We start from the raw sequence: 16,557 nt of genomic DNA on the forward strand, positions 1-16,557 counted from the left end.
ATCTGTTAGTGGGCTGTAAGTGTGTGTTTGTGTGCATCTCGAGAGGATATATTGTACTGTAAAGACTATTTGGGTTTTTTTAAGCTTTTCTTCCAGTTCTTGGGACCGCTTTTCTATCAGAGAAGTAGTCAGTGATCACACAATTTAAAAGGTTTTCACAATTGTATTAAAAAATAAGAGCAATATATTTGTTTACAGTGCTGCACCCTTCATAGGAAAATGGACAAAGAGCCCAAAATGAAAGTAGAGTATATATACAGGTATATGGAGTGAAAGTTAAGCTTGTGTAGAAGTGAGAGTTAAGCTTGTGTGACTGAGAACAATGCATATAATGTGTGCCTCTTTGAGTATTTTTCAGTCAGTTGTATGTAAGTGTTACACAATTCTGATTGTGCTAAGTGGGTGTGTGTGTGTCATGGAGGGTGAATGTGTGCATTGTGAAGGTTTCTATGAGAAGCTATTAAACTGGCAATGCACTGAGATATTAGACTGAATCTGAAGGTGTAATAATAATATTTAACGGTACATTACTGTGCATCTCATGGCGACCAGCCTGCATTTGGGTACAAAAAGTGTGCAAGTGTTGCAATGCTGCAAATGACCTTGTTCGTTTTAGTATAGAAACACATTTGACAACTAAACTGTAATTCATTGTCTCATTGAATTATACCGGATTGTTTTTATTTTCGACATTTTTTCAAGGCAAAATAAAAGATGGACTGTTAAATAAAACCGGTAGATCACAATAAAAAAGGATATCACACTTCTTAGCTGCTCGACAGTTTGATCACTCGGCTTCTTTGATCACCATTTGAAACTTTTTGCAGCTGCATCTCTCCAGGTCACTGGTGTGTGTGTGTGTATGAGTGCCAGGAAGAAAAGCTCTGACTAGAAGTTGTTCAAGGAAAAAAATAGCGTTGTATATTTCGGTAAGTATGGTAGTAGTGTTGCTCTTGAAAATATTGTTTCTTTAATGAATTTGTAGTTTTATAACAAATATATCACAGGAACGAAAAACAGCACAGACACGATGTATAATTGATACTATAACTAAGCATTTGTAAATACAGAAAGGTTAAATCGCACAGCAATTGTCACTTTTCTCATCACACTACTCACTGAATAAAAAGATGATGTAAAGCGCTTGTGGATGTAGCTTGTAAATGAGATATATTCACACATCTGACCAATGTTGAGTGTCTTCAGTAATAAAGTGAGTATGGAGAGGCACAATATCAATACAGCCTTTACACATTTTTGTGAATACACTTACAGTTTAGGCAGATTAAGGCAAAAGAGGCTATTTGAAGTTAACTGAAGCAATCAGGCAAAGTCTATGTTTTAAACAATCTAGTCATTTTATCACTACAGCTCCAGCAAATCGCCCTTAGGATTAATAACGTTATTGTATCTTGAATTTATAGCATATATCACATATATCACCTTAACATGACAATAAATAAAAAAAAAATATTAAAATCTTATTACAGATACTTCAGGGGCTGCCAGGTGTTTTCAGCAACCTGGCGTAGGAATCCTACACACGACAAAGAACTATATGATAAAAGCATAGCAAGGAGGTACCCCTCACAATGTGTGTTAAAACTGGCACCAGAAGTCCAGCCTTAAGTCCTAATTATATAAAATTACACACGAAACAATATTCCTTTTTTTAACTGAATACAATTGAATAATACTTTGAAAATAGGGATTAACATGGGACATACACCCGTGCGATGGAGACGATACAATACATTATTTTCCTTGGCATTATGGCAGTGTCAGAAAAAATACACCACTGGAAGTGGCAGCGTATAGACTTTTAGTCATTATATTTCTGTAAAACACCAACTTGTGAGAGCTTTCTGCTGTCATGTTGATGCAGGCTGATGTGTGTGCACATATATGCACACACGCAGGTGTGGCTGTTTATATTGCTACGCCTCTTAGCATCTTGAACATCTTTTAATTCAGAATTGGCAACAGAGGAAGTCAAAGTTGATGAGTGAAAAACAACAGACCGCATGAGCTGCAAACAGTCATTATGCCACAGATAAAAACTTCACAGATAAAGTGGGGAGATAAGTGTGTTTTCCTGTTATGGGACGTTGGCCATGTTGAGATTGTTGGCGTGGATATCTGGAATGGTTTTCTCTGGTCGCAGACACACTGCCAGCCTCTGTCAGGTAAGAAGTTATTTAATTGAGAAAATGCAATAAGTGTTCCACTTCGCATGCACAATTTTATACATTTTCCTTTGTGTATCCACTGACTTGTTTGAGAGAACCTGGTGTCCACACCAGCTTATACACCATATAGATGGGGATCCACATGAAGGATGAAAAGCCAATGGTGTATCCAACTGTGATGCTCCAGTCTGGGTACTTGTAGTCAAACAAGGTGAGAGGTGGTGCTTTCAGTAGAGAGCTCACTATGATATACTGAAAATGGAGGGCAAACATAACATGGTTATTGTGTTTTGTGTTTGTTTGGACGTTGTGTTGTTGCTGTTTTCTGGGCATTGATTGTGTGTTTCTTTATGCCTAGACAACCTGAGTAGTGAGGCAAGGAGACACACCTGTGGCAGACTGGCAATTAGGCCTACTTAAGCCAGCTGGGACAGAAGGAGGACGCAGAGTTGTTTTTCCAGCACATGCCAGTGTGTTGACACCTTGTTGGGTTACCTGTTTGCCTTCTCCCTAGTTGTGTTCCAATTCCTAGTTATTGTTTCTGTTTCGCTCTGTCCTCCTCTGTGTCTCCTTTGGCCTACTGTTTTTTTTTTTTTTTTTTTGTGCTAGCATCCTGCTATGTCTTACTCAAGCCTTTTTGCTTTGCCCTTAGTTTTGCTATACTTTTTTATAGTATTTTTCTACGCCTTGTGTTTGAAGCTATTTCCATTCAATGAATTTTGTTTGTACTTTTTTATGTTGTGTTATTTATGTTGGACTTTGATTTTTGCCTCTGAGACCTTCATAAAGACTCTTTTTTGCTGCACACACCACTGCCTCTCATCTTGGTTTCCTATCGGCACCAAACATAACAGTTAATGTAAATACTGTACACGATATTCATACCCTGGACAAATTTTGAGTTAATGTGAATTTGTATTTGTTGAATGGTATTCTCCGGATTGAAATGACACAGCAAAGCGGTAAAAGACAGTAATATGTTGTGGTTGACATTTTGATGACATTTTTTTTAAATGATTCATATTCCTGATAGTATCAGGCTATTCAGAGCAAAAATATGTTGCACCCCTCTAAAGGATCCTGGTAACCTGTCGCATAATCTTGAGCAGTGGTTTTCAAAGTGTGAGGAGAGCCTCCCCCGGGGGGGGGCACCAGGAGGAAGTTGCAGCAGCTTGAGGAAAAATAAGTAAAAACATTTTTTTCCACATCTGATAGGCTAACTTTAATTATGTAGGAGCAGAAAATGCCACAAAATGTTCTCAAGAACTACTCTCCATGCCACACTTTGAAAACACCTGATCTAGAGCATTCTCATCAACTATGACTTTAGACTTTTGGCTGTGCAGATATTGAGAGAGGTTTTGAATAATTATGCCAAAATGTAAAAAAAGAAAATATAGTAATCCCTCGTTTATCGCAGTTAATTGGTTCCAGACCCGACTGTGATAAGTGAATTTCTGCGAAGGATTCCCTATTTATGAATCAAATATTTTTGTAGTTGGAGCATAGAAAACCTGTTCACGACCTTCTAAATGTGGTTTGTAACATTAGAGCTAACACCCTACAGTCACCTTTACCCTTGTATTTCCCAATATAGTAAACATTAGTAAATAAGCCATTTAAGACCTAAATAAGACTTTTGCTCATGTGTTGCTATAAATGTGTTCCATAGGGGAGTGGCGGGTGGACAGGAGGTGATATCAGGGGTTCAAAATTGAGTTGCAGCTTGGTGTGGGTTACAGTAACTCGTGTTTTTATTTGCAATTTTTACTGGGAAATGTAGGCCGTTGTCAACCACGAAACATGATTTATGAACTGATATTTGAAAAGTCATGATGGAGTAAAGCTGCAAAAATCAAACTGCGAAGTAGCGATTGACAACTGTAGAGAAAGGTTACCGGTATTATTAATGTTTGAAGACAACTTCTTAGTATTTTTCCACTACTTTTACAGCTTAAGTGTTTCCATTCACCAAATAAAATGCATTTTAACTCAAAATTTGGCCATGGTATGAATAGCTTTTAGTCTTAATTTGACCTGACACACATTACAGCTATATAGAGAATTAATTAAATGCCATTAAGACATGGATGCAATTAAGACAATATGCAAGGGAAATTTATATTTAAAGAAAAATTATATTTGATGCATGTTTACATTTTTGCATCCAATTTTAATACTAAAAATAAACAGTAATAGTTGTAACTTCTTACCGCGAGAAAGGCTGGACTGATGGCAACCCAGCACACCTTCCAAAACAGTCCTGGGGCTTTGCCCAGCATGGCTTGAACATCATTGCTGAATCTGTTGATACCTAAACACAACAAAGAGATGTAAGACAAATTTGGTAATGGCAAAGTATCGGTTCCTAATAGTAATAAGTCAAGTAATTTCCATCCATTCATTTTCTACCAATTACCCTGATCAGGCTGCAGCCTATCCCAATTGACTGGCAGACTACACCCTGAACTGGTTGCCAGTCAGTCACAAGTCACACGTACACAAACAAACCGATCACACTCACATTCACACCTAGAGTCACGAAGCTCACGCTGGCTGCACAAAATCCTGCTGTGTGTAGAAATACACTACCAATGATGGTCTCAGAGTAATAGTGCAGTCAACTCTCAATATTGCAATAACAGAATAAGTACTGATAAATCGATGTTTACCATAGAACCAGGAAACTGCAATGGCCTCAAGGAATCCCACGGCAATGATGGAGATGCCGACCCCAAACTCCTCCAGCAGCTTCACCACATATGCACCACCCTGCCATTCATCCATCATTAGTCACTCTTCTATGTCTAACCCTAACCCAACTACTACAATTCACATCACACATGCTTAGAAATAATTATCTCGACTAATGAAAGGTGGTCAAAAACCTAAACAACCTACATTAGTAAGAGTACTCAAAGAGCCCAGAAAGCAGACCACTACCAAGCAAAGGACAAAAAGTTCACGTCTTTGAGAGAAATGATCAGGATATTCATCTAACACCGCCGTGATGATCGCCTCCAGCCCACCGAACTGAAACAAATGGAGAGTAATTGTTGCCAGGGCGTCACATTATTTGTGCTATCTATCACAATATGTGCATTTTAAATCCTATATGCAATTGTTCTGTGATAACACCTTATGTGTGGAGAAAAAAATATGTAGTGGAACCTCCAAATTCAAATGTAATCTGTTCCATGAGGCTGATTGACTTTCAATTTGGTCTGATTTTAAAACTTTTCTTCGCCTAGGAAATAATGTAAGGAGAATTATTTTGTTCCAGCCTCACACTGTCAGCATCATAAAACCTTTAACACTGCAGGCAATGTTTTAAGTAGCATTTCAACTAGGGTTGGGCGATAATATTTATATACCGCTGTAAATCCTTCCAATCATAAGAAAATGAAGTATACCGGTAGAAATGATATTTTCTAACTCAGTTGATGACATGTTTTCCTTGTGCGCTGGCTGCAGTGCACTGTATTGACACATTGGTGCTTCACGTCTAGCGCACCAACATGGTCCAGCCATGGCAGAGAAAGCAGAACAAACACCCAAAAGAAAGAAAATGAGCATGGCTGAAGGCGGCGGAGAAGCGTAGACTACAGACGAAGAAATTGTTGGTAAACGGGAGGTACCTCTGTAATGTGGAAGTGGTTTAGAGCAGATGTGGTACAGACGTGGAGTGGCTGAGCAACTCTACCATATACAGGTATTAGCCTCACGGTTCGCTACATAACCAGCAACTGGACTTTGAAGTCTTCCTGTCTCCAGACAAGTGTTTTTTCCAGAGGAACAGGTGAAAACATTGCAAGTGAGTTGAAGGAGTTTCTCCAGGAATGGGACTTAGATGAGAAGAAACAAGTGTGCGTGTGTGTGTGTGTGTGTGTGAGCGTATAACTACTGACAGTGGTTCTAATTTTGTGAAAGCAGCTGCCCTCAACAACTGGAATAGACTGGCTTGCTTTGGATACTCTCCACACAGTGACATAGGTAAGCTTACTTTTAATTTCATTATTTTTAATTATACGTGTTAAGGTTTGTAGCTTTTTATGCAAGACTCCGGTGAATTTAATTATATCGTCATACATCCCAAGAATATCCATATCGCCCAACCCTAATTTTAACATTCCTAGCTGTGATAAAAGTATAATAAGTACTTAATCACTGTGTAATAAAACTCAAATTCATGCTCAGTAAACTGAAATCTCACAAAATTGGTTGCTGTATGTTAATGTCACGCATGATGACGGTTTAAACTCAAGTTTTATTTCTTGTAACAAATTTAGCCATTTCACCTTTGGAGGTTCCACTGTATTGGATCTTGTTCTACTGTAGTTCTCTAAGTCATTGCTATGCATTACATGAAAGATTTGATAGCAAATATTTCCAAATCATTATGTCTATTTTCTTCTGAATGGATACAGGTGTCAGTTCATACCGTGCTGTCCAGCCCCAGAGTGATCATCATTACAAAAAAAATAATAGCAAAGAAGGTGGAACCCATCATGTTGGCGATGGCCTCGGGGTACGTGATGAAGAGTAAACTGGGTCCTGAGAGCATGACAACACGGATAAGGATGGAGTTCAGTGTGAATATGGATGATGACGTGCGTCTTGCGATCACCTTTATCTCTGGCCACATCCTCCACCTTCACCTGCCTCATCTCGGCCATGTAGCCCAGCACTGTAAAGATCACGAACCCTGACACAAAGCTGGTCAAACAGTTCACCAAACTGGTCACAATGGCATCGCTAAGGAGGTAGAAAAAAAAATGTATGTCACTACCTAATGTGGTCAGAGCTGATGGCATTGTTGATCCTTCTGACTTTTTTTCAATGGCTTCCTTTACGTTCTTGTCAGCCATCGAGTGTGACTGACACATTAAAACACTGTTACATCATCCAACAAAAGCAGTAATGAGGAAGACAAACTGGTGCATGTATCATTTAGGACTCATCAAATGTCATTGAGGTCCCAATGCAGGAAAAGAATACAAATCCTTCCTATAACAAATTTGAAATTGATTTGTATCACATCCCAGTGTAGTGATATACTGTGTACATATCATAGCAGTCAGTTGAAATCGTCATCAAAAAGAGAATACAATTACATGGGCGAACAAATGTATATTTTTTATATTTCATTTCTTTCTTTCCCAAACATGAACAAAGCATCAGGTGATGTCGCAGCATAGATTCAGAGCAAGACTGATCTTAGTTTTGGCCTGTCTCATTCAGCATGAACAGTTTACCATCAACCAGTCCCATCAGCTGAACTCATTATCAGTCATACTGTGGCTTTTAAATAAAGTGTTCAATGTAGACCCTACACACATTTATTGTAGTCATTTCTCAATGAATGACTGTACAGTAATTCCTAGTTTACAGCGGTTAATTGGTTCCTAATAACAATCTGAGCATTCGACAATAAAGTCGTAAATTTCCGAGAAAATAAAGTCGTACAATTATGAGAAAAAGTCGTAATATTACCTTTGCACAAGGCCAAAGGTCACATAAGTCCCCCATTTTCATAACATTGACTGCTAGTAATACTACATATCTACATCTCTGAATGCGTCTTTTGAATGCCTTATATTTGTATTTTAGTTAATCTAGCCATTTTTAGGCTTGAAAATGCTTAATTTAGCCCAAAATATGTAACATTTGCGTAAATAAGCATAGTTTTTACTAATAATAGGCCACATTCAACCACAAAACATGATTTATTTCATATATTTATTTAATCTATTTTTGAAAAACTGTGATAGAGTGAAGCCGCAAAATTGAACCGCGTAGTAGCGAGGGACGATTGTATAATGAAAGAAAAATCATATAGCAATCAGATAATGACTCAAATTCACCATTAAAAAAAGTATTGCAATACATCAATTGTCTTCGATAGTGTACTTTGAAGTGATACGTTGAAGTGTGTGGCATGCCTGCCCTGGGGGACACCAGAAGATGCATGGGAGCCACAGCAGCTTGAGAAAAATGAAGAAAAATGTTTTTTAACCCAGCTGAGCTAACTTTAGCCAAACGTTAATGTCAAAATGGATCTTGGTCCCCGCAAGCTGAAAACACCAGACAGGTGAAGAAAATATGTTTTTTTTAACAAGGGCATTACAAGCAGTTATACACAATGTTCGCACAGTAATACAACAAAGAGTGCAGTTTTGGTATTAGACCATCCGTGATATGTTAAAAAAAAAATGACGAGACTTCTTTTCATGTTATAGTCCACAAGTGTGAATGTAGGAAAATGCTTAGTTCAATGTAATATAGTCATTTGTCTCAAGGTACATCAAAAGTTTGACCATAAGCATCAGTTCTTACCGATAGCAGTTGTTAGTGAAAGGGTTATAACTGGAGAGTGCCAGGAGCACTCCAAAGCCAGGACCAAGGGAGAAGAAGATCTGAGAAGCAGCATCCACCCACACCTTAAAATATAGTGCAAAATAACCATGAATCTTTGTTGTCGATCTGCATCACCATATCCCACTATAATATTTAACTCTAACAAAACGAATGTCTTCAAGGTCAAATTCCTAATAACTCAACATTGTTATTTGTTAGATTTGTGTGTGTGAGGAGGCTGAGGAGCGTTGTTATGCCAGCTTTGTATAGCTGCCTTGATGCCACCCAGCTGTACACAGCCAGATCTGAAGAGTGTGTTAAAAGGAGAGGGCGGCGAAAAGGGAGGCCTTTGTTAATGGGCAGAAAATCTAAACCAATTATGCATCTTATTATCCCACTCTGTAGCTTATTTATGCATCTCATTTCATCTCATCCATATTCGCCTCCAACCAAAGCACTTACACTGATTTTTTTGCAAACCACCGCACCAAGCCAGAGAGAGAAGGATAAGAGCTTTACACTGTCAGTTTCTTCAGGGATCACAAGAAAGACTTCATAAATATACAGTTGAGACCAAATTATTCATACCCTTTTCTGCATTCTAATCTAAAGCACACATTTAGAGCTTAAAAAAAATAAAAATAAAAAAGCCCCCAGAGTGTCTTTAGTGTGAAAAGGACCAAATCTTATTTGTACTTTTGTATATACAATTAAAGCCAAAATTACTTATACCAAATGCATACCAAGCATATCCAATGCCATAGATCAGTGGTTTAACTTTTTTCGATAAAGTACCCTCTCTGGAATATTGTTTTCAGAAAATAAGTACCCCCTGACCAAAGAAAAGCATTTTTGGTTAAAAAAAAAAACACAGAGATGTTGCATCACTATCTGATGTAATACTGTTCAAAAAGGTGCTCATCGTTGTTCAGTGTTCTTGTTTGAAACAGTCGGAAATAAAGACACATAAAAGCTGAATTGTATCTTCAAGTGAAGCTTTGTACAGATAAAATAGCTATCATCTTAAGTGCCCTCTTCTGGGATTAAAATAATGTGTTCTTAAATTCAAATACAAATAAGTTTATAATGGTTATATTATCTATACTGAATATATATATATATATATATATATATATATATATATATATATATATATATATATATATATATATATATATATATATTGTATATTTGATCTCGCAAAAGTATTGCGTTATCTCGCAAAAGTTTTGCAAAAAGTTTTGCAAAACGTTTTTGCAAAAACAGACTGTGAGATAACGCAAAACTTTTGCAAGCATTTTTTTTTTAACCCATCAAATTTTCCCCCCCATGTCCCGTCAGGGGCTCCGTACTATATAATAAAAGTTTTTTATCGATTTTTTTTTTTACATTCTCTCAGTTACAATAAACATACCTTAAAAGTTCTGTAGTGTTCGTTTGTAAGGGGATAAACTTACAAAATCAGAGTATTTTTTTCATAAATATCTTTCAACACAATGTCTTACAGTCTTTACATTATGCATTGTGTAATTTCCAGTTAAAAGATACACCTACAACAAATAAAAAAGATATAAGATTTCAGCCTTGATGTACTATAAACGATCTGAAAAAGCCTTCTATTTCATAACTGCGTTTGCATTGTTTTATTCAGAGAAGCAGACTACTCACGCTGGTCTCCAGTAGCTTTTCCCATTGGGGTTTGAGGTAAAACTCTACCCCTCTCCAAGCCCCGGGCAGAGTGGCACCACGGATCAACAGAATGAAAAGAACAATATAGGGCAGAGTCGCGGTCACCCATACAACCTGGACGCAAAAGAGATGAATAATTGTCCAGTGCTTTCTGAGAAAAAGCAGAAATACTGTAAGTTGATATGTCACCTTCCCAGATGTCTTCACCCCCTTCCAGAGACTGAAGTAAACTATGGTGAAAATGAGAAAAAGGCAGAGCATCAGCTGCCAACGAACACCTCCCACGTTTGTCAGACCTGACGACTTGTGGATCTCGAGGACATTCCTCCTATTAGGAGAAAACACATCCCGTCATCACCAGGCGTTCATCACACAAGCCTGAACTCAATCTGACGCTTTCAATCTGATAAACTGCTTCTTTTACTCACACTTACATGCACTTACGTGTAAAATTCCTCTGCCGGAGATCTGGAGGAATCGGTCCAGGTGACGTTGTCCATGCCGAAGTAGTTGGTGCAGTTAGCGGTGTTCCATGCATTGTCGCAGTTTGTCCATGGCAAGATGGTGGAGAAGGAAGAGTAGAAGTAGAAGAGGGCCCAGGCGATGATGGTGTTGTAGTAGAAGGACACATACAGGGCTATGATGCAAATGGCATATCCTATACCTGAAACAACAACAAACCCTTACCAGATGAAATGTATTGTAGACAGTGATGCAATTAAATCTTTGTTGGAATTTCATTTAGATATTTGAGGAGTATACAATCACTGACCACAACATTTGGTACAACTATCAATACTGTATCAAAGCTGTGTCAAAAATGTGTAAAGCCTTTACACCATAAGTGAGGTCAACAAATACATCCATCCATTCATCCATCAATTTTCTATACCGCTTGTCATTAAGGTTATGGGTGAGCTGTTTCTGGACTTTTGGAGGAAGCTGGAGTACACACGTAAGAATGGAGAGGATGTGCAAACTGCACACAAAGATGTTCCAAGGCACACTTGCTAATAACAATTACTGTATGTTTAACAATGTGTTTATTATCGTTGTTTATTGGTGTAGAACTGCAACAAGAGCTGCCTTATTTAGACACATGAGGGTCATTTTTCATACACATCAAAAATATAAATGCAACACTTGTGCTTTTGCTCCCATTTTTTATGAGCTGAATTCAAAGAGCTTTTTGTAAGTACAATATGCAAAAACAATATTCTCAAATATTGTTCACAAATCTCCTTTGCCATGATAATCCATCCACCTCTCAGGTGTGGCATATCAAGATGCTGATTCCACTACAAAATGTGCAGTTTAAATGTATTCAGGGGGTCCGAAAACCAGTCAGAATTGGGTGTGACCACCATTTTCCTCATATACCGTATTCGCCGATCCAGAGCATTCCAAACATCCTCAAAGGGTGACATGTCCGGTCAGTATGCTGGCCACGCAAGAACTGGGATGTTTTCAGCTTCCAGGAATTGTGTACATATTCTTGCAAAATGGGGCCGTGCATTATCACGCTACAACATGAACAATGGGCCTCAGGATCTCATCACGGTATCTCCTTGCATTCAAAATGCCATCAATAAAATGCAATTGTGTTCGCTGTCCATAACATATACTTGTCTATACCGTAACCCCACTCGATCCACAACATTGACATCGGTAAACCTGACCCACATGATGCCATACTCTGTCACTTGCCCAGTACAGTGAATTCATCTGGGAACCAGAGCATTGAATGTGAGCATTTACCCACTCAAGTCGGTTATGATGATGAACCGCAGTCAGGCTGAGACCCCGATGAGGATGACGAGCATGCAGTAGAGCTTCTCTGAGACCGTTTCTGACAGTTTTTGCAGAACTTATATGGTTATGCAAACTGATTGCTGCAGCAGATGTCCAGGTGGCTGGTCTCAGACAATCTTCGAAGTGAAGTTGCTGGATGTGGAGGTCCTGGGCTGGTGTTATTTACACATTATCTACGGCTGTGAGGCCAGTTGGATGTACTGCCAAATTCTCTGCAACACTTTTGGAGATGGCTTATGATAGAGACATGAACATTCGGTTCATGGGCAACAGTAAAACTGCACATTTGGAAGTGGCCTATTGTTGTGGCCAACCTAAGGCACACTTATCTTACTTACAATAATCATGCTGTATAAAGTCTAATCAGCATCTTGATATGCCACACCTGAGAGGTGGATGGATTATCTCAACAAAGGAGAAGTGCTCACTAACGTAGATTTAGATAGATCTGGTTATGGTTTAATTTCTTTTGAACATGCATACAAGTTACATTGTAATACGTCATATGTCACAATTCACAATTCCACATGTCCAAAAGGAGTAGGAAGAAGCAAATCTTATTCAATCTTACCCCATCCGTTTAACATCAATTACAATACATGAATTACCCCCCTGTATTTTAAATGTACTCTTTGCCAATGTACATAGGAAAATGAAAAGGCAGTACAACAATGTGGTCAAATAGGGTTCAAAGGTTGCAGTCATTGCAAATAAAATATATAACAGTCATAAACAATTAGTGTATAATACTGATAAGTGACAAAAGGGTTAATAGTTGGGTGATGAGTGAGTACAAACAATGTTCTCGTTAAAAAAAATGAAGAGGTAGTAGCAAGTGCAAGAGTGCATGCATGTAAACAGTGGTCCAGGATTCTGTTTCCTTGTACTTCGTAAACATCAACTGCTTGTACTGTTTCTTGAAATCGCCCATTTTAGTGCATTGTTTGAGTTCCTTACTCAGTCCATTCCATAATTTGATTCCACATTGTGATATGCTGAAGGTTTTTAGACTTGTCCTCGCACATAAGCGTGTGAAGTTAAATTGTTCCCTAAGGTCATATTTCTCTTCTCTTGAGAAAAGAATTGTATAATGTTTTTGGGTAACAGGTTATTTTCTGCTTTATGCATAATTTTAGCTGTTTGAAAATTTACAAAATTAAAAAATTTTAATAATAGTGATTTTAGGAATAAAGGGTTGGTATGTTCTCTATAAGCGGCATTATGGATTATCCTAACTGATTGTTTTTGTAGCACGGTTAGTGAACGAAGTGTACTTTTATAGTTCTTCCCCCATATCTCCACACAATAAGTTAGATGTGGTAATACCAAAGAACAATAGAGAGTATGGAGTGATTTTTGATTCAGAAAAACGTTTGCCTTATTGAGAATAGAAGTGTTTCTTGCCAGTTTGTTGTATATTTTTAATGTGGGATTTCCATCTCATTTTGTCATTTATTGTAACATCTACAACAAATTTTTCATTCACCTTGTCAATATCTGTGCCATCTATTTGTATTTGCGCACAAATGTCCTTTCTGCTTTTACCAAATAGCATTATTTTAGTATTACATAGGTTCAGGCATAACCTGTTTTCATCAAACCATTTTTTTAGTATAGTCATTTCATCTGTGACTTTATTTATTAACTCTTGTGCGCTTTTTCCAGAACAAAATGTAGTAGTATCGTCTGCAAATAATACTAGCTTTAGGTCTTTTGTCGCTTTACAGATGTCATTTATATATAGGTTGAACAGTTTTGGTCACAGTATTGACCCCTGAGGTGCACCACAAGATACATTTAAGCAAGCAGATGTATATTCTCCTAGCTTCACCTATTCTATTTGCTAAGTAGCTTTTTACCCAGTTCAGTACTAGCCCTCTGATTATATACCTTTCTAGTTTGTTAATTAGGATATTGTGATTAATTGTATCAAATGCTTTTCTTAAATCCAGAAATACTGTAGCCACGCACTCTCTGTGGTCTATACCACTGGTTATTTTCTCCGTTATTTCAATTAGTTCTGCGGTCTCTTTACCTTTTTTATCGTTTCCATTTCTATTCTATTACAGTCAGTTGTTTTTACTCTACATCTGTTGGCAATTTCAATTATCTCCTCTTTTGTCACATCAATGAGGAACATGGAGTTGGGATTCCTGTCTCAACGTCATTCACTTCCTCTACTGACAAGGAATTGGAGATCTTTTCTTCTAAATTGGGACCAATATTTGCAAAGTAGTCAGTGAACCTTTCAAATACTTCATTCATATTATCATTTTTGGCATTTTCATCTATAAAATATTGAGGGTACTCTGCTTTCTTGGAACCATTTGTAATGATACTGTTTATGATGCCCCATGTTGCTCTAATGCTTTTATTCTTGTCTAATAATTGACTGTAATATTCTTTCTTACATACTCTTAAAATATTTGTTAACTTGTTTTTATACGTACTGTACTTATTTTCTGCTTCTTTAGTTTTTTGTAAAGTAAATCTCCTATATCATGTATTTTTCTTCTTCCAAGCATTTGGCAAACCCTTTGTCATCCATGGCCGATTTCTCTTCTTAAATATTTACAAAATGTTCACATGCTTCATCCACATTATTCTCACAATAGACACACTCCCAACTTTGTTCTTCCAGATCTTTTTTAAAAGCATGAATACTTTTGTCTGTTTGTTGTTGCCTTGTTGCGGGATGTTTTTTTTTATCCCGCATTTTCCCCTTCCCACTCAATTTGTGAACGATATATGAGAGCAATAAGCCTTTTGTGTACATAGAAAAAGTTTTAGATCTCTTAGTGTTCAGCTCATAAAAACAAAAGCGTTATATTTTTGTTGCGTGTATAAAGGCTGATTAATTGATACAGTTATTCTATTACATGTCATTCTATGGTAGAGGTGTGCCACTGTATTTTTACACCATATGGCTTACCTTTGAAAATGGGGCAGATGTGTTTCCATATGGATATGGCTCCGGTTCTGTGGAACTGTCCAAGTGCCAGCTCCATGTAAAAGAGCGGCACTCCTCCGAAGATGGCCATCAGAATATAAGGAATAAGGAAAGCTCCTGCACACATACACATGCGCATTTCCGCAAAATAGTGTATTAAGGACAAATAAAAGTGTGAAAAGTGTGTCTTTAAATACTCCTTTGTAATGACAAACTTAATTTCAGCACCACAGACAGCACTTGCAGCCTGGATTCGCCTTTCTGAAGACTTAACAAAAACCACAGACATGAACTACGTAATACAATCGAACGATTGTAAACTTTTAAAAGCAATCTTACCGCCACCATTTTGGTAACATATGTACGGAAACCTCCAAACATTTCCAAGGTCCACAGCAAAGCCCACAACAGACAGGAGAAAGTCCATCTTTTTGCTCCATTTGTCCCTTGAGTCCGTTTGCGTAATAATAGGCACCGGAACCGCGTTGTTGGGCATGTAGCCGAGGTTCGGGGAGCCGTGATGGGTCAGACTAGCCATGGCCGATGAGTTCTGTTGGGCCACCGCACTGTGAAAAGTACAGAGAAGCAGCTCCACGGGGGGGGGGGCTTCTCCTATAATGATGACGGAGGACAGGGGGCGGGGCCTGCATTTACACCTGGATTATTGCTCGGGAGATGACAGAGATGGTCTTTGGTCTCTATATGATTTATGTATGTTGTTTTTATCCAACAGTTGTTTGTTAATGCCCATGGTTTGACACTGTTATTGTAAATTGTAAGGTATTAATAAAGCTGAATAAAAAAAAAAAGATGATCTTTGGTTCTACAGCTCTTTCTGGTAAAGCATATATTTACAGTAGAAGGCTTTTTTTTGTAGATTTGGACCTGTGTTTAACATATGTTGATGTGTTGTTTGTTCTACAGACTAATTTATATCAAATATAGTGTTATTAAATAATGGCATTGTGCATATGGTGTTTCATATTCACATGTTTCACGTTTCATATGCCTCATACAGGGTCATTCAAATGTAATCCATTGTTTGCTGAATTGCTTTATTTAAATGAGTGGTTTTCAACTGGTTCGGCTGCAGGACCCACCATCACCAATCAATGACAATTGTCGAACCAAGCGAGCCACCGAAAGCAGCTATGCGACCCACTGTCGGTCCAGACCCACTAGTTGAGAATCACTGAATTAAATCATTCAAATATTACACAGCTGCTTGCTTATATTATTGTTCATGTATTTGAAAATTGAGGAAGTCATTTTGGACCTTTTTGTCTCATGGGACTCCGGAGACAGCTGACAGGGGGTGGCAGACCAATCGATTTACAGCTCTGATGGGAAAAAACTTGAGTTTGGGGAAGCCATGGATAATGACTTTGTCACCAATTCTGTTCATTACTTTTATGGGCAAAATTTCTAGGCACAAATTTCTAGGATCCGGTTTGGTGCCTGCAGGATTGGGTCTTTGCTTTTTGCAGATGATGTGGTCCTGCTGGCTTTATCAGGTCGTGATCTTCAATTCTCACAGGATTGGTTCGCAGCCGAGTGTGA

General features: G+C 38.0%; 1 protein-coding gene across 3 annotated transcripts; it reads right to left on the reverse strand.

Annotated features, from left to right (window-relative positions):
• Positions 1–819: 819 nt before the first annotated feature.
• slc6a4b (solute carrier family 6 member 4b) lies at positions 820–15,543 on the reverse strand. Of its 3 annotated transcripts, XM_054773133.1 has the most exons (14): positions 15,337–15,409; positions 15,226–15,265; positions 14,980–15,114; positions 10,680–10,899; positions 10,425–10,563; positions 10,215–10,349; positions 8,526–8,629; positions 6,817–6,944; positions 6,631–6,743; positions 5,091–5,222; positions 4,862–4,961; positions 4,403–4,503; positions 2,274–2,441; positions 820–2,179 (listed from the first exon to the last, which is right to left on the reverse strand). In XM_054773133.1, the coding sequence occupies exons 1-14, from the start codon at positions 15,376–15,378 to the stop codon at positions 2,099–2,101; spliced, it is 1,638 nt and encodes a 545-aa protein (XP_054629108.1). In that variant the 5' UTR covers positions 15,379–15,409; the 3' UTR covers positions 820–2,098. The 3 variants fall into 3 exon arrangements, 2 of the variants coding, with proteins under 2 accessions (XP_054629108.1, XP_054629106.1); XM_054773131.1 differs by having other exon boundaries at positions 14,980–15,483; XR_008570021.1 differs by lacking the exons at positions 820–2,179; positions 2,274–2,441; positions 15,226–15,265 and having other exon boundaries at positions 4,463–4,503; positions 4,862–5,222; positions 15,337–15,543.
• Positions 15,544–16,557: the final 1,014 nt, after the last annotated feature.

The sequence above is a fragment of the Dunckerocampus dactyliophorus genome, chromosome 4 (assembly GCF_027744805.1).
Source record: "Dunckerocampus dactyliophorus isolate RoL2022-P2 chromosome 4, RoL_Ddac_1.1, whole genome shotgun sequence".
NCBI classification, from domain to species: Eukaryota; Metazoa; Chordata; class Actinopteri; order Syngnathiformes; family Syngnathidae; genus Dunckerocampus; species Dunckerocampus dactyliophorus.